Source organism: Lonchura striata, chromosome 30, assembly GCF_046129695.1.
Source record: "Lonchura striata isolate bLonStr1 chromosome 30, bLonStr1.mat, whole genome shotgun sequence".
NCBI lineage: Eukaryota > Metazoa > Chordata > Aves > Passeriformes > Estrildidae > Lonchura > Lonchura striata.
The window spans coordinates 2924992-2942915 of record NC_134632.1 but is presented as its reverse complement, the minus strand read 5'-3'; the positions used below and the strand labels follow the sequence as shown (position 1 = coordinate 2942915).

The 17924-nt window shown below is 49.3% G+C and overlaps 2 protein-coding genes across 2 annotated transcripts in view; both read left to right on the top strand.

Moving 5' to 3' along the window:
* The window catches only part of LOC110474973 (acidic mammalian chitinase), a 4223-nt gene extending 3394 nt beyond the window's left edge, over positions 1–829 (top strand). Inside the window, exon 11 of the mRNA XM_077789031.1 lies at positions 524–829. Coding sequence (XP_077645157.1) covers positions 524–753 — 230 coding nt within the window. The 3' untranslated portion in view covers positions 754–829. The remainder of the gene's footprint in view (positions 1–523) is intronic.
* A 12442-nt stretch (positions 830–13271) lies between these two features.
* BTG2 (BTG anti-proliferation factor 2) lies at positions 13272–17726 on the top strand. Its single transcript, XM_077789075.1, has 2 exons — positions 13272–13482; positions 17135–17726. Exons 1-2 carry the CDS (start codon positions 13311–13313, stop codon positions 17467–17469), a joined length of 507 nt encoding a protein of 168 aa, XP_077645201.1. The 5' UTR covers positions 13272–13310; the 3' UTR covers positions 17470–17726.
* Positions 17727–17924: the final 198 nt, after the last annotated feature.

Sequence of the window (17924 nt, the reverse complement as noted above, 5' to 3'; positions counted from 1 at the left end):
CCTGCCTGAATTCCTTCCTCCCATTTGAGGTTCCCACCATCAGCAGCAGGACCAGCTCCATGGCAGAGACTCCCAAGATCCCTATGGGGGACGGGAAGAACAAAAACACTTCCAACCCTTTCCTGCCTGAATTCCCTCCTTCCATTTGAGGCTCCCACCTCCCACAGCAGGACCAGCTCCATGGTGGAGGCTCCAAAGCTCTCTGTGAAGGATGGGAAGAACAAAAAACACTTCCAACCCTTTCCTGCCTGAATTCCTTCCTCCCATTTGATGTTCCCTCCTCCCACAGCAGGAGCAGGTCCTTGATGGATACTCCCAAGCTCTCTGTAAAGGATGGGAAGGATAAAAAACACTTCCAGCCCTTTCCTGCCTGAATTCCCTCCTCCCATTTGAGGCTCCCACCTCCCACAGCAGGAGCAGCTCCTTCATGGAGACTCCCAAGCTCCCCGTGGTGGCGTGGGAGGGATGAAACACCAGGAACGTGAAAATAAATAATTTTCCTGCTTGAATTCTTGAATTCCAGACTGCGTTCCCCCCGCTGAGCCCCAGCCTCCCATCACTGAGGCTTCCACCACCACCAGCGGTGGCTCCGGTGGCTCCGGTTTCTGTGCCGGGAAACCCAATGGGATCTATGCAGACCCCAGCAACAAGAGGAACTTCTACAGCTGCCTGAATGGCCAGACCTTTGTGCAGAGCTGCCAGCCTGGGCTGGTCTTTGACCCCGTCTGCTCCTGCTGCAACTGGCCCCAGTGACCCCAACGCTTTTCCATCCAATCCATCCCTCGGATTTAATTCTGTGCAATAATGCTGATTAAATAAAGCTTTCTGAAAGAAATCCTCTCAGTTTTAACTTTTTTCTTTTTCCAGCTGTTTTCATGCTCATGGCTCTAGGGGAATCCTGGAGTGCATGGCGTTTAAAATTCCCGGCAGCAGGTGTCAATGTTGCCTGCTCTTCTTCCCAGCTGTGGAGGGATTTTCCAGGAGCCTTAAGGCATCTTTTGGAGAAGAAAAGTGGTTGCAGGCCAGAAAGCTGAGTTGTTGCTCCTCTTTGTTCAGTCACAAATCCAGATCTGGGGCGAAGAGGAATTTTTTGAGCAGATTTTTATAGAAATTGAGCACTTTGATAGGTAAAAATAAACCCACCCAGGATAAAGGCAGTTTGTTTTTCCAGGGTTTTAAAGCCTGTGGGAGACATGGGATCCTGGAATCCCAGAGTGGGGTGGGTTAGAAGGGACCTTAAAGCTCATCTCATTCCAGCCCTGCCATGGCAGGGACACCTTCCCCTATCCCAGGGTACTCCAGCCTGCCCTTGGACACTTCCAGCAATCCAGGGGCAGCCACAGCTTCTCTGGGAATTCCATTCCAGGGCTTTCCCACCCTTCCAGGGAAGAATTTCTCCCTAATATCCCATCTAACCCTGCCCTCCATCATCCTCAGGCCATGCCCTTTTTCCTGCCACTCCAGTCCCTTGTCCAAAATCCCTCTCCAAGACGTGACAGGTTTCGAGTTAAAGAGAAATCACGAACCACATCCATCCAAAACCTCCCCCAGCCCTGCCAGGCTGCCGGGTGAGGCATTAATCCATTTATTTCCAGGGCCAGGAATCCCGTTTCCTGCAGCAGAGCAGCCCTGAGCCTTGGCAGAGATTATTCTGTCCTTTTTGGCCATCTCAGATGTCCCATGGCGTCACCCCTGCCCGTGTCCCTCCTTCCCCAGAGCTGCTGGAGCTGCTGGAGCTGCTGGCACAGGGGCAAGGAGGGGGCTGGAATGTTGGCAGGGTTGGAATCTGCTCAGCTGCCACCAGACAGGGATTTGGGAGCTGGCCCGGTCCAAATTTCCCCTCGTTTTTCCAAACAGAACATTTGGGGTCGCTGCCACGAGATCCATCCTGTGGGAAGCTCTGGATGAAGGTCCAGCGTCTTCACCTGAGGTGCAGCACAGAATCCCAAAATCCCCAAGGCTGGAAAAGCCCTCAAGGATCATTTTCTGCCAGGAAAATCGGGATTTTATCTCTCCCACTCCTTCCTCACTTCCAGGCTGGATTCACCCCCCTCTTCCAGGAATCCCTGACGTTCCTCTCTCCTCTTCTCTTTCCCAATCTTTTATTTCTCCCACAAAAATAAAGGACAGAACCCCTTGATTCTGTCCATTCCTGGGACACGGAACACGATCTGTTTTCCTGCTGAAAATTCCCTGTTTTCTGCCAGGCAAAACCCAGATTCCCTGGACTGGATCTCTCCCACGCCTTCCTCACTTCCAGGAATCCCTGACGTTCCTCCCTCCTCTTCTCTTTCCCAATCCTTTATTTCTCCCACACCCTGGTCCTATCCATTCCTGGGACACGGAACAGGATCTGTTTTCCTGCTGAAAATTCCTGGTCTTCTCCCAGGAAAAACCCAGATTCCCTGGACTGGATCTCTCCCACTCCTTCCTCACTTCCAGTCTGGATTCACCCCCCTCTTCCAGGAATCCCTGACGTTCCTCCCTCCTCTTCTCTTTCCCAGTGCTTTATTTATCCTACACCCTGATTCTGTCCATTCTTGGGACACGGAACAGGATCTGATTTCCTGCTGACAATTCCATATTTTCTGCCAGGAAAATCGGGATTTTTATCTCACCCACTCCTTCCTCACTTCCAGCCTGGATTCCCCTCAGCAGGACCCCAAAAAACCTGGACGTTCTCCAGCAGCACCCCAACATTCCCGGGGCTCTCCCGGGGGTGGAATTCCAGCGGAATTCCATTTTTGGAAGCGTGGCTGTGCTCCCGAGCTCTCCTTGGCAGCTTTTGCCTCCCACGTCACTTGTTTTGGAGTTTCCTGCTGCTCCCGCTGACGTCCGCGGGGCCACGTCAAAGCAAGGGAAGCGCGGCCCTTTTTTGGGAGCAAAGGGGGTTGGGATTATTTGGGATTATTTGGTATTATTTGGGATTTGGGAACAGCTGGGCTCTGTCAGCAATTCAAGGATAAACACTCCAGGTTGTTTTTCCCCCCCGCCTCCGCTCAGCACAATATTTTTATTTCTCTTTATGAAGCGTTGTTTCGCTGCTGAGGGTGGGATTCTTCGCCAGAATTCTTTTTAAATTTGGGGGTTTTTCCCTCCCCATTCCAGCCTCTCAAAAATAGAAAAGGGAAAATATCCTTTGGCTCCCATGGAATTTGGGATTTTCCAGTCCTGAGGTAGAATTGGGGAACTTTTGGGGGGGTTCAGAAGGTTTGTGGAGGAGTAAAGGAGAATTGGGGACTTCAAATGTCTGGGAAAGGAAGATTAAAGAAAAAAGAAGGATGAAAAATAAGGCGATTTAAAAAGGGGGACAAAAAAGGGGATAAAAAATAAAGGGGGATATAAAAGGGGATGAAAAGGGAGGTAAAAAATAAAGGAGGATTAAAAAAGGGGATAAAAATAAAGGGGAATAAAAAAGGGGATAAAAATAAAGGGGGATAAAAAAGGCATAAAAAATAAAGGGAGATAAAAGTAAAGGGGGATAAAAAATAAAGGGGAATAAAAACACAGGGGGATGAAAATAAAGAAGGATAAAAATAAAGTGGGATAAAAATAAAGGGGGATAAATAAAGAGATAGAAAATAAAGGGGGATAAAAATTAAGGGGGAGAAAAAGTAAATGGGAATAAAAAATAAATGGGGCTTAAAAGGGTATAAAAAAGAGGGGGATTAAAAAAGGAGGGGTAAAAATAAAGGGAGGTAAAAAAAGGGGCAATAAAAAAGAGTGGGACAAAAAAAGAGGCTAAAAAATAAAGGGGGGGTAAAAATAAAGGGGGATTTTAAAGGGGTAAAAAAGAAAGGGGGTAAAAAATAAAGTGGGTTAAAAAGGGGTAAAAAATAAAGGGGGGTTAAAAAGGGGTAAAAAATAAAGGGGGATAAAAATGGGTAAAAAATAAAGGAGGGATAAAAATGGGTAAAAAATAAAGGAGGGATACAAAAGGAGGGATAAAAAATGGTGACTAGAAAAAAAAAAGGAGGACAAAAAATGGGAGATAAAATCAGAGCACACTGGCAGTGGTGTGTTATCCCAAAATTATAAATTTTATACAAATACAGAAATTTTTGGCAATGTGAACACTTTCCAAGAAGCCTCTAAGCCAGGCTGAAATCAAATCCCACCGGGCTCCTCCTGAGCTCCTGGGAAAAGCCCAAATCCAGGGCAAGGCCCCTTTTCCCCGGCCTGGCTGCAAATCCCTCCTCTCATGTGGGTGGCGGGGAGATAAACCCCGCTCTTAAAAATGAACAAATCAGCAGAAAAGACAGAAATTGGGGGGAAAAAATCAAATTACAGAGGTAGGAGGAGGAGTTGGCCAAGCTGGGACAGCTCCAGCTGAAGGACAGGGACACTGGTTGGAAAATCCCTTTTATCCCAAACCCCACTCTTAAAAATGAGCAAATTAGCAGAAAAGAAATAAATCAGTGGGGAAAAAAATCAAATTACAGAGATAGGAGGAGGATTTGGCCAAGCTGGGACAGCTCCAGCTGAAGGACAGGGACACTGGCTGGAAAATCCCTTTATCCCAAGCTGGAGAGATCCAAAAATAAGAAAAACGAGGATCTCACCCAAAAATCGAGGATCACACCCAAAAATGAGGATCACACCAGGGCTTTCATCTTCTCGGGGAGCTGCTGGGCACGGCGAGGAGCAGGAGCTCCTCAGCCTGGGCCAGATGTGGCCAGAGCCTTTTTTCCCCCTCCTGTGCTGCCTTTCTTTGCATAGCCCAAGTGTCATTAGGAGCAATTAAGGCAATTATGCCGAATTTTAGCAGCCCACAGAGTAATTGGGGGCAACTTTTAGCATCCCCTGGGGTGTTCTGAGAGGCCAAGGTGGCCCTGCTGGTGATTTTTCTCAGGTCAGCTGTGGCTCAGGTGGATGGGACCGAAGCAGACCGACTCCAATTTTCCAAATTTTCCCTTCCTTCTTGTTTGGAAAAACAAAAAATGGAGTAACCCATGGTGGACTTTTATCCCTCCAGTGTGGGAGGGAAGGGGCACTGGGAGAAGCACCTGGGTGTGTAAAAAGTGATTTTATTTGATGCCAAAATTAAAATTTGAGGCTGTGGGGAGTAAGCCAAAGCTCTGCCCTCTCCAAATCCAAAATCCATGGTGGACTTTATTCTGGGGATGGTCCAGCCCCTAGCATGGGAGGAAAGGGATGTGGGGAGAAGCTCCTGGGTGTGCAAAAAGTGATTTTGTTTGATGCCAAAATGAAGAATTGAGGCCGTGGGGAGCAACCCAAAGCTCTGCCCTCTCCAAATCCATGGTGGACTTTCATCCTGTCCAACCTTCGGCATGGGAGGAAAGGGATGTGGGGAGAAGCTCCTGGGTGTGCAAAAAGTGATTTTGTTTGATGCCAAAATGAAGATTTGAGGCCGTGGGGAGTAATCCACAGCTCTGCCATCCTCAAATCTATGGTGGACTTTCATCTTGGGGATGGTCCAGCCTCTATCTTGGGAGGGAAGGGACCCTGGGGAAGCTCCTGGGGGATCTCCTCAGGCTGCACCCACGAGATACGAGCGAGGCCGCGGCTGCCAGGCCCCACAAGCAGCAATTGGGGCACAGGGGCAGCCCAGGGGAAGGAGGCAACGTCCAAACCCAGCTCAGATCCTCTTCCCAAGCTGATCCCACCTCCAGGAGATCCCTGCGGGCTCCCCGCGGGCTCCTCCCTGGCAGAGGCGGAGGTTTGGGTTTTTTGGGGTGTGTGGGAATCCAGGGGAGCCTGGCAGGGGTCAGGAACCCCCCTGGACAGAGCCCCCAGAGACACTGGCTGTGATCTCTGGCCATGGAAGAGTTTTCAATCTCACAGGATGAATTACCAGCTCTGAGGGTTTGATATGAGTCATAATTCAGGGACATGGGAAGAATTTTAGTCCTTTTCCCACTACTGCTGTGTCCTGATTGCTTTTTTAAAAAAATTCAGGGAGATGGGATGAATTTTATTCATTTTCCCACCATGGCTGTGTCATTATTTATTTGAAAAATTTAGGGAGATGGGAGGAATTTTGGGCTCTTACCACTGCTGTGTCCTGATTGCTTTTTTTAAAAAAAAATCATGGAGATGGGATGAATTTTATTCTTTTTCCCACCATGGCTGTGTCCTTATTATTTTTTTTTTTTTTTTAATTTAAGGAGATGGGAAGAATTTTAGTCTCTTACCACTGCTGTGTCCTTATTCTTTTTTTTTGAGAAATTTAGGGAGATGGGAGGAATTTTAGTCTTTTCCCACCATGGCTGTGTCATTATTTATTTGAAAAATTTAGGGAGATGGGAAGAATTTTGGCCTCTTACCAGTGCTGTGTCGTTTTTTTGGTTTTTTTTTTAAGAAATTTAGGGAGATTTTCCCACCATGGCTGTGTCATTATTTATTTGAAAAAATTAGGGAGATGGGAGGAATTTTGGGCTCTTACCAATGCTGTGTCCTTATTATTATTTTTGAAAAATTTAGAGAGATAGAAGGAATTTTGGCCTCTTACCACTGCTGTGTCCTGATTCCATTCTTAAAAAAATCATGGAGGTGGGAGGAATTATATTCATTTTCCCACCATGGCTGTGTCATTATTTATTTGAAAAATTTAGGGAGATGGGAGGAATTTTGGGCTCTTACCACTGCTGTGTCCTGATTGCTTTTTTTAAAAAATTCAGGGAAATTGGAGGAATTTTAGTCCTTTTCCCAACACTGCTGTGCCCTGATTGTTTTTTTTTTTGGCTTGGAACAGGAGGTGGCATCTCCCAGGCTTGCTTTTCTCCATCCTGGACCCCCCGAATTTCCCCTGGATTCCTGGCCAAGGAGCTGTTGTCACCCTCAGCTGTCCCCAGGTGTGTGCAGGAGGGAGTGGCTGTTTTGACTGGAGCCTGTGTTTATCCTGGGAGTTTCCAGAGGGGAAAGAGCAGCCCCACCCCAGATAAGGAGGAATTCCTTCCAGCTAAAAAGGAATTACCGAGGGCCAAATTTGCCTGTGCCCAGCTGTGCCCCCCACGTGTTGTTTACCCTGGGCTGGGGGAGATTTTATCACCTTGGGGTGTGGCAGGTGCATCCTTCTCCCTCTCAGGATTTTTTCATAGAAGAGCACAGAGAGAAAGAAAGAGAAAATAATTTCTATTTCTGCTCCTTGTTTTTTGCATTCGGAATGTGTTTGGAGAATTGTTTGCCTGGTGCTTGGTTGGATTCTGGTGAGGATTTTTTGAGCCTGGTGGCCAATCCAACCCACCTGGGGCTGGGCTCTCATAAATGATGAGAAAGTTTAATATAGTAGTTAGAACAAGTAGGTTTGTAGCTTTAATATCTTCTTTAAATAGTATATTAATGTATTATAGCATAGTTAGAATAAAAGAATCAGTCAGCTTTCTGAATGAGGCAGACATCAGCATTTCTGCTGGTGGGTTCTCCTGCGTTTCCAATACCTCACGTTATTACTTTGTGACTACTTCTACTATAATAATGTAATATAATAGAATAATAGAATAATAGAATAATAGAATAATAGAATAATAGAATAATAGAATAATAGAATAATAGAATAATAGAATAATAGAATAGAAACTTTTGTGACTTCTTGTTCTTCCTGCAAGGTTGGTAACTCATTCCACGGCTCAAACCCAAAATCACAGCTGCTTCCAGCTGCCTGCCAGGGTCTCAAATGCTTCTGACCTGGGCCTGGAAGACCCAAAAATGTCTGAGTGATGTTTTGAGTCCCAACAGCTGGGGGGATAACTCCAGGAATTCCCTGGATCCCAATGTGCAGCGGGCCCCAGCGCCGTTTGGTTTCACATGCTCCTCCCCTCCTTGCACAAGTTCATTTTGCAAAATCCAAGTGTAGGCTGGGTGGAAACCCTGCCTGGTTGTTTACCCTGCCTGGGGTCACACCCTGGTTACCCCCCGCTTCCAGCTGGGATTAAACGTCCTAAACCCGGTTTAGCCCTGGGGTTTTCCCACCTTAAATTTCCCCTTATTCATTCCTTAATGCACAAGTGATTGTGAATTGTAAAAGCAGGTGAACTGGTGGGCAGAAATGCTGATGTCTGACTCCACAAGGCTGAATGATTTCTTTATTATATCTATTCTATAATACATTAATATACTATTTAAAGCAGATACTAAAACTACAAACCTACTTTTTCTAACTACTAAATTTAATTCCCAACTCCTGACCCTCTCTGAGACTCCAGCCCCGGGTGGATTGGATTGGATTGGATTGGATTGGATTGGATTGGATTGGCCACCAGGCTCAAAAATTCCTCACCAGAATCCAACCCAGAAACACCCCAGGGAAACAGTTCCCCAAACACATTCCACATGGGAAAAAAACAAGGAGTAGAAATAGAAATTTTTCTCTTTCTTTCCTCTGTGCTTCACAGTGAGACATGGAGGGCATGAAGAAGGAGAAAAAGGACAAGGCACACCCAATTTCCTCCATCTTGTCCCCTTTGAACCCTCATCTAGAATCCTAAAATTTTACTTTTGCACCCGTGCCACACTTAATTATTATTCATATCAAACACTCAGAGCTGGTAATTCATGCTGTAAGATTGAAAACTCTTTTCCATGGACAGAGATCAGACACACCCAATTTCCTCCATCTTGTCCCCTTTGGACTCTTAATTTAGAATCTTAAAATTTTACTTTTGCACCCATGCCACACTTAATTATGACTTATATCAAACACTCAGAGCTGGTAATTGATCCTGTAAGATTGAAAACTCTTTCCCATGGCCAGAGATCACAGCCAGTGTCTCTGGGGGCTCTGTCCAGGGGGGTTCCTGACCCCTGCCAGGGCCCCAGGGCAGCCAGGGGGAAGCTCTGCATTCCCACACTCACCCTAAAAATAATTTAAAAAACCCCACAAGGAGTCCAAGCGAGGCATGGGAACTGCTGCTGCCTTTTAGGTGAACATAAAACACCCCAAGCTGCTGACTTGCAAAGCCTCAGTCCCTGCGAGCAGCTCGGGTTTTAACCCTTGGTTGAATGCCAAATGCGCTCTCTTTTCTTTATTTATTTAATTTTTTTTTTTTTTTTTTAATGGTAAGATTTCCGGCTCGACTGGTTTGGAGCCTCATTTGGGTAACCAGGAGGTTTTGGGATCATATCTGAACTCCTGGTTCCTGTCAGACCAGTTCCAATCCCAGCCTGGCCAATCCCTAAGCAGAAATTTTTTGAGTTTGGCCTGTTGCCTTTTTTTTTTTTTTTTTTTTTTAATTTTTTAATTTTAATTTGAATTCTGATTTTAATTTTTAAATCGAAATCACAATGCTGTCAGCTAAACACAGGGTAGAAAATTAACCCAGCCAGAGCACCCTCAAACTCAGTTCTCTTTTTAAACCGAATTTGATTTTCTTATGTTTTTTTTGCTCTGGGGTGTTTTAAAAGCTGCATTAAACCTCGAGCTGTGCTTAAAAAACCCCAGGGCCAAAAATGAAGGATACAAAACCCGCTTAGAGAACCTTGAACCCACAGAAAAATCTCCTTTTGGAAGGGCTTAACGGGACCAAGCAGATTTGGGAGCAAAGCAGATGGACATGGAAGGGATGAGGAATAAATTGGGAATTTGGGGAATGGTGCCACCACTTCCCCCATCCTGCCCAGTGGGGTTGGCTCATCCTCATCAGCCTAATGAGCCCAATTAGTCCCCAGTGGCCAATTAATAGTGGTTATTAGGGTTGGAGGATTCCATCCCAATATTCCTTAGGATGAGGGGAACCAGCCCTGCTGGCAGCTGGGATGGCCAAGCTCAGCTCAGTGAAATAAAAATAAAAAACTCACGGGGGTTATTTTAAAATTTGGTTTTTCCAGCTGTCTCCCAGCGGGATGGTTTTGCTGTGAAATAAATTATTATTTAATTTAATTAAGAAACAATTATATATATATTATAATATATATATTAAATAACTGACATTATTTAAATAATAAAATATTATTTAATAAAAAATTAAAGCTTAAAACTTTACAATTTGAATACAGATTTATAGTGACGGTGTTTTATTATAGTGTTGGATGCACGCTGGGATTTTTGTATGCAGGGATTTGTTTTATAAGAGTATGTGTACTTTTCAGAAGTTTTGATCTATTTTTTTTCTTACTCCTAACTGATTTTTATATAATAGAGTGGAATATATCTATAATATAATATATAGAATAGAATATAATTTTATAATGATAAAATAATATAATCTAAATAGAATATAAAATAATTAATTATATAAAAGATAATATAAAATAATTTTAGAATAATAATATTTTTATAATAGGTTTATGTATATTTATTTTGTTGATTTTGTGTATACTTACAGCTAGTTATACTTGTATTCAATTTTTGTTAAAAAGTATGGAAAAAACTCTTGGGTCATTCTGTCTCAAGGCCTGAGGAGTTTTTTTTATTTTTATTATTTTAGTGTGGAAATTTATGTTGTTTTCTCTTCAGTTGGGATAGTTTTGAAAGTATAGAAAAAACTCTTGGGCCACTCTGCTTTGTTTGCCTCAAGATCTGAGGAGTTTTATTTTAATTTGTTATTATTTTAGTGTGGAAATTTATGTTGTTTTCTCTTCAGTTGGGATAATTTTGAAAGTATAGAAAGTATAGAAAGTATAGAAAGTATAGAGAGTATAGAAAATATAGAAAATATAGAAAGTATAGAGAGTATAGAAAAAATGCTTGGGCCACTCTGCTTCATTTGCCTCAAGATCTGAGGAGTTTTATTTTAATTTGTTATTATTTTAGCGTGGCAATTTGTATTGTTTTCTCTTCAGCTGGGGTAGTTTCATTAGCGCTGTGGCCGTAAGTTTCAAGCAGCACATTTTATGTAAATTTAAATAGATTTTTACTTTGTTCCATTTTTCCTCTGTCTCAGCTGGATTCCCATTTTTCCCGCCCGGCAGCGCGGCTGCGGGAATTGTCAACACGGTACAGGAAATTTTGGGTATAAAGCAGAACGTGGGGCTGGGAGGAGCTGCCGGGGGTTTTGTGTAGCTGGACCTCGGCAGGGCAGCAGAACACGCTCAAGATCAACAGAATTGTCACTGTGGAGACAGGACGGGGATGAAGGGACTGGACTCAGAAGGTTGTGAGAGTAAAACTCTGATTTATTTAAAATACACCACTCTATATACAGAGATCCATGAGGGCCAACTCCATTGGTCCAATGGAAAAAAACTGAGAGTAAAACTCTGATTTATTCAAAATACACCGCTGTTTATACAGAGCTTTGTGAGGGCCAACTCCATTGGTCCTGAAAACAACTCACCCCATTGGTGTACAGTGCTTGATGCACAGTGATAGAGCTTAACTATAAACAATGTGAAAAACAAGAGAGATAAAGAATTATTTACATTTTTTTCCCAGCACTTTCCCAGGCTTTTTGCCTGGCTACAAATTCTCCGTTTCTTTCTTTGACCGAATCTGAGACCCACATTGAATAAACAACCTTGAAACCAGCACAGACCAATTATGGCTCCTTCTTTGGCAGCGGGGCAGAAAGACAGAGACGTTTTACAATCTCAAAATCATCAATACCACGAATTCTGACACAGGAGAACTGGAGAGGGACTTGGAATGAAGGATGGACACTGGGATGTGTCCCTGTGTCCCTGTGTCCCTATCCCTGTCTCTATCCCTGTGTCCCTGTCCCTCTATCCTCTGTCCCTGTGTCCCTGTATCCCTGTGTCTGTCTCTGTCCCTCTGTCCCTGTGTCCCTCTGTCCCTGTATCCATGTCCCTGTCCCTGTGTCCCTCTGTGCCTGTATCTCCCTGTCCCTGTCCCTATCCCTCTATCCCTGTCTCTATCCCTGTGTCCCTGTCCCTCTATCCCCTGTCCCTGTGTCCCTATCCCTGTGTCTGTCTCTGTCCGTCTGTCCCTGTGTCCCTGTCCCTGTATCCATGTCCCTGTCCCTGTATCCATGTCCCTGTCCCTGTGTCCCTGTCTCCCTGTGTCCCTATCCCTGTCCCCCTGTCCCTGTGTCCCTATCTCTGTCCGTCTGTCCCTCTGTCCCTATCTCTGTCCCTGTCCCTCTGTCCCTGTCCCTATCTCTGTCCCCATGTCCCTGTCCCTATGTCCCTCTGTCCCTCTCTCCCACTGTCCCTCTGTCCTTCTGTCCCTGTGTCCCTATCTCTGTGCCTCTGTCCCTGTCCCCCTGTCCCTCTCTCCCCCTGTCTCTCTGTCCCTGTGTCCCTCTGTCCCTGTCCCCCTGTCTCTGTCCCTCTGTCCCTGTGTCCCCCTTCCCCCGTGTCCCTATCTTTGTCCCTCTGTCCCTGTGTCCCTCTGTCCCTGTCCCCCTGTCCTCTGTCCCTGTCCTCCTGTCCCTGTGTCCCTGTCCCTATCTCTGTCCCTGTCCTCCTGTCCCTGTCCCCCTGTCCCTGTGTCCCTATCTCTGTCCCCCTGTCCCCTTGTCCCTATGTCCCTATCTCTGTCCCTGTCCCCCTGTCCCTATGTCCCTATCCCTGTCCCCCTGTCTCTGTCCCCCTGTCCCTGTGTCCCTATCCCTGTCCCCCTGTCTCTGTCCCCCTGTCCCTGTGTCCCTGTCCCTGTGTCCCCCTGTCTCTGTCCCCCTGTCCCTGTGTCCCTGTCCCTATCTCTGTCCCTGTCCCCCTGTCCCTGTGTCCTTATCTCTGTCCCCCTGTCCCTATCCCTGTCCCCCTGTCCCTGTGTCCCCCTGTCTCTGTCCCCCTGTCCCTATCTCTGTCCCTGTGTCCCTATCTCTGTCCCCCTGTCCCTGTGTCCCCCTGTCCCCCTGTCCCTCTGTCCCTGTCCCCCTGTCCCTGTCCCTCTGTCCCTGTCCCCCTGTCCCTGTGTCCCCCTGTCCCTGTGTCCCCCTATCCCTGTCCCCCTGTCCCTGTGTCCCCCTGTCCCTGTCCCTATCTCTGTCCCCCTGTCCCTATCCCTGTCCCCCTGTCCCTGTCCCTGTCCCTATCCCTGTCCCCCTGTCCCTGTCCCTGTGTCCCTATCTCTGTCCCCCTGTCCCTGTCCCTGTGTCCCTATCTCTGTCCCTGTCCCTCTGTCCCTGTCCCCCTGTCCCTCTATCTCTGTCCCCCTGTCCCTGTCCCTCTGTCCCCGTCCCCCTCTTCCCCCTCGCTCTCCCCGGCCCCCCCCGTAACCGCCCCCCACCCCCCCTCGCGCTGTGACGTCACCGCGCTGAGCTCAGCCGCTATTACCATACCACCTCATTTGCATTCCCTCATTTGCATGCGGCGCAGCCAATGGAACGCCGCGGCCGCGCCGTGACGTCACGCGGCGGCCGCTCTATATAAGCCGTGCGCGCAGGCGGCGGCGCAGCAGAGCGAGCGGAGCCGCCGGGGGGTCGCGGGTGGCGCCGGGTCCCTGACAGATGAACGGGATAAACGGGATAAACGGGATGAGGAACCGCGGCCCCCGCGCCGACATGGTGCCCGAGATCGCCGCCGCCGTGGGCTTCGTGTCCGGCCTGCTGCGGACGCGGGGCTGCGTCAGCGAGCAGCAGCTGCAGGTGTTCAGCGGGGCGCTGCGGGACGCGCTCACAGGTGAGCTCTGGGCGACGACGGGAGGAGCCCCACGCTCGTGGCCGGATTCTTCTGGGAGCCCTCGGAGCCAGGCGCCCACTGGAGTGCCGCCCCCACCCCTCCCCGTGAGCCTTCCAGGACCTGGTGTTCTTTTGAGTGCCCCCCATGAACCTTCCAGGACCTGGTGTTCCTTCGAGTGCCCCCCGTGAGCCTTTTAGGACCTTGGTGTTCTTTTGAGTGCCCTCCGTGAGCCTTCCAGGACCTTGGTGTTCCTTCGAGTGCCCCCCGTGAGCCTTCCAGGACCTTGGTGTTCTTTTGAGTGCCCTCCGTGAGCCTTCCAGGACTTTGGTGTTCTTTTGAGTGCCCTCCGTGAGCCTTCCAGGACCTTGGTGTTCCTTCGAGTGCCCCCCGTGAGCCTTTTAGGACCTTGGTGTTCTTTTGAGTGCCCTCCGTGAGCCTTCCAGGACTTTGGTGTTCTTTTGAGTGCCCTCCGTGAGCCTTCCAGGACCTTGGTGTTCCTTCGAGTGCCCCCCGTGAGCCTTTTAGGACCTTGGTGTTCTTTTGAGTGCCCTCCGTGAGCTTTCCAGGACTTTGGTGTTCCTTCGAGTGCCCTCCGTGAGCCTTCCAGGACCTTGGTGTTCTTTTGAGTGCCCTCCGTGAGCCTTCCAGGACTTTGGTGTTCCTTCGAGTGCCCCCCGTGAGCCTTCCAGGACCTGGTGTTCTTTTGAGTGCCCTCCGTGGTGATGCGAGGACCTTTTGAGTGCTCTCTATGCTCCTTCCAGGACCTGGTGGCCCTCCCGTCTTGGTCTTGGGATGTGGTGTCCCTTCCAGGACCTGGTGTCCCCTCCTTGATGCGTCCCGTGTCCCCTCCCGTCCCTCATGTCGCTCCCGGGACCTGCTGTCACTCCGTGTCCCCTCCCGAGTGCCCCTCGTGTCCCCTCCGGGACCCGATGTCGCTCCCGGATCCAGGTGTCCCCTGTGTCCCCTCCATGTCCGAGTGTCCCCTCCTGTGTGCCCCCCGTGTCCCCTCCGGGACCTGATGTCCTCCCCAGGGTGTCCCTTCATGTCCCATTCTTGATGTCCCCCCGAGTCCCCTCCTTGCTGCCCCCCATGTCCCCTCCTGGGTGCCCCCCGTGTCTCCTCTGGGACCTGATGTCCCCCCATGTCCCCTCCTTGCTGTTCCCCAATGTCCCCTCTGGGACCTGATGTCCCCCGTGTCCCCTCCTGGGTGCCCCCCGTGTCCCCTCCGGGACCTGATGTCCTCCCCAGGGTGTCCCTTCATGTCCCATTCTTGATGTCCCTCCGTGTCCCCTCCAGGACCGGGTGTCCCTTCCGAGGTGTCCCTTGTGTCCCCTCCTTGCTGTCCCCCATGTCCCCTCTGGGACCTGATATCCCCCCGTGTCCCCTCCAGGACTTGATGTCCCCCCAAGTCCCCTCCTTGCTGCCCCCCATGTCCCCTCCTGGGTGCCCCCCGTGTCCCCTCTGGGACCTGATGTCCCCCAATGTCCCCTCTGGGACGTGATGTCCCCCGTGTCCCCTCCTGGGTGCCCCCCGTGTCCCCTCTGGGACCTGATGTCCCCCCATGTCCCCTCCTTGATGTCCCCCATGTCCCCTCCTGGATGTCCCCCCAAGTCCTCTCCTTGCTGTTCCCCAATGTCCCCTCTGGGACCTGATGTCCCCCGTGTCCCCTCCTGGGTGCCCCCCGTGTCCCCCCGGGCCGGGCACCCCTCGGGGCTGTCCCCCTGTCCCTGTGCCACCCCGCTGTCCCCTCCGGTGCCACCCGCCGCGGTGGCACTGCCCGCAGGGAGCTTATCAGCGCCAGGAGGGACGGGGCAGCGATAAGGGGCAGCCTTGGGGTGGGCTCTGCCCTATCTGCCCCCCCACAGCCCCTGCGGCGTTTTTGGGGTGCAGGAGCCGCCTTTTGGGGTTGCCAGCGCTTCCCCCCTCCCCTCTTGGAAAAGGGATTTGGGTCTCTTTTGCCACAGAATTGTTGGCACGGTTTAATTCCTGCTCTGCCCCTTTTGTGTTCCCGGGAGGCTGTGGCCGGGTGTTTGGTGGGATTTGGGTTTTAAACCCCGAATTTAGGGAGAGCCTAAGGCCCTAAACCCCACTTACCTGTCAGCTGGGAAGGAGCACTACGGACCACTGAGAAAAAAAGGGTTTTGTTGAGGATTTCACCTTTAAACCTGAATTTAGGGCACCTAAACCCCATCTCCCTGCTGGGAAGGAGCACTACAGACACTGCTGAGGAAAAAAGGGTTTTCTTTAGGATTTCACCTTTAAACCTGAATTTAGGGCACCTCAACCCCATCTGTCTGCTGGGAAGGAGCACTACAGACGCTGCTGAGAAAAAAGGGTTTTCTTGAGGATTTCACCTTTAAGTCCTAAACTTAGTGTCAGCTAAAGACCCTAAACCCCCCAAAACCTGCAGAAAACCCTTCCTCATTGCTCTTCTCCCTCCCCAGAGCACTTGAAACACTGTTAAGAAGAAAGGGTTTTGTTGAGGATTTCACCTTTAACCCCAAATTTACGACACTAAACCCCCCAAAACCTGCGGAAAACCCTTCCTGACTGCCTTTCCTCCCTCCGCAGAGCACTACAGGCACCACTGGTTCCCCGAGGAACCCTCCAAAGCGTTTTCCTTAGGATTTCACCTTTGAACCTGACTTTAGTGGGACCTAAACCCTGCTTACCTGTGGGATATCCCTGCTCACTTCTCCTTTCCCTCCCCAGAGCAGTAGGAACACCATGGAGAAAAATGGGTTTTCTTTAGGATTTCACCTTTAACCCCAAATTTACGACACTAAACCCCACGTACCCGTTTCCTGACTGCCTTTTCTCCCTCCGCAGAGCACTACAGAGACCACTGAGAAAAAAGGGTTTTCTTCAGGATTTCACCTTCACTATACCTGCAGAAAACCCTTCCTGACTGCCTTTTCTCCCTCCGCAGAGCACTACAGGCACCACTGAGAAATCCTTAAAAGGATTTTCTTTAGGATTTCACCTTTAAACCCCAAACTTACGACACTATACCTGCAGAAAACCCTTCCTGACTGCCTTTTCTCCCTCTGCAGAGCACTATGGACACCACTGAGAAAAAGGGTTTTCTTGAGGATTTCACCTTTAAACCCCAAATTTATGACACTATACCTGCAGAAAACCCTTCCTGACTGCCTTTCCTCCCTCCGCAGAGCACTACAGGCACCACTGGTTCCCCGAGGAACCCTCCAAAGCGTTTTCCTTAGGATTTCACCTTTGAACCTGACTTTAGTGGGACCTAAACCCTGCTTACCTGTGGGATATCCCTGCTCACTTCTCCTTTCCCTCCCCAGAGCAGTAGGAACACCATGGAGAAAAATGGGTTTTCTTTAGGATTTCACCTTTAACCCCAAATTTACGACACTAAACCCCACGTACCCGTTTCCTGACTGCCTTTTCTCCCTCCGCAGAGCACTACAGAGACCACTGAGAAAAAAGGGTTTTCTTCAGGATTTCACCTTCACTATACCTGCAGAAAACCCTTCCTGACTGCCTTTTCTCCCTCCGCAGAGCACTACAGGCACCACTGAGAAATCCTTAAAAGGATTTTCTTTAGGATTTCACCTTTAAACCCCAAACTTACGACACTATACCTGCAGAAAACCCTTCCTGACTGCCTTTTCTCCCTCCGCAGAGCACTACAGGCACCACTGGTTCCCCGAGGAACCCTCCAAGGGCTCCGGCTACCGCTGCCTGCGCATCAGCCACGGGTTGGACCCGCTGATCGGGCGGGCGGCGGGGCGCGTGGGGCTGAGCCTGGCGCGGCTGCTGCGGCTGCTGCCCGGCGAGCTGGCGCTCTGGGTGGATCCCTTCGAGGTGTGCTACCGCATCGGCGACCACGGCTCCATCTGCGTCCTCTACCAGGCCTCCAGAGCCTCCCCGGCGCCGCTCAGCTGCAAGGGTCACCACGCGCTGCTGGCTCCTGCCGCCGGCCCGGCCCGAAACTGCGTCCTCGGTGTCTCCAGCTAGAGCAGCCACCAAAGAAAAGCCAAAAGAACACAACAAAACGAACACTGTGATGCCAATGATTGCAGCATACCTCAAGCTGAGGATCTATTTTTAAGATGAAGAGCTATTTATATTTTTTAAGAAAAACCTCCAGAAAATCCAAAATTAAAATATCGGGCGCCGCCCCGAGGCGAGGCGATGCCCCCAGGTGCCTTTTCTAAAGCTGTTGCAAGCTTGTTTTTCTTTTTTATTAATATTATTATTATTATTATTGTGAACCTGAGGTCTACCTGATTTATTGTTGGCTGGCTTTGATCACCTTGGAGTGTCCTGGAATATACGAGGGGTGAGGGGGCCACGTGGCTGCGATGTCACCTTGTCACCATCCTGCTGTTGTCACCTTTGCCCTGCTGTTGTTGCATCTCTGGGACCCGAATTTGGTGTCACCTCAGGGCTGGGGTGACCCTGGGGGTGTT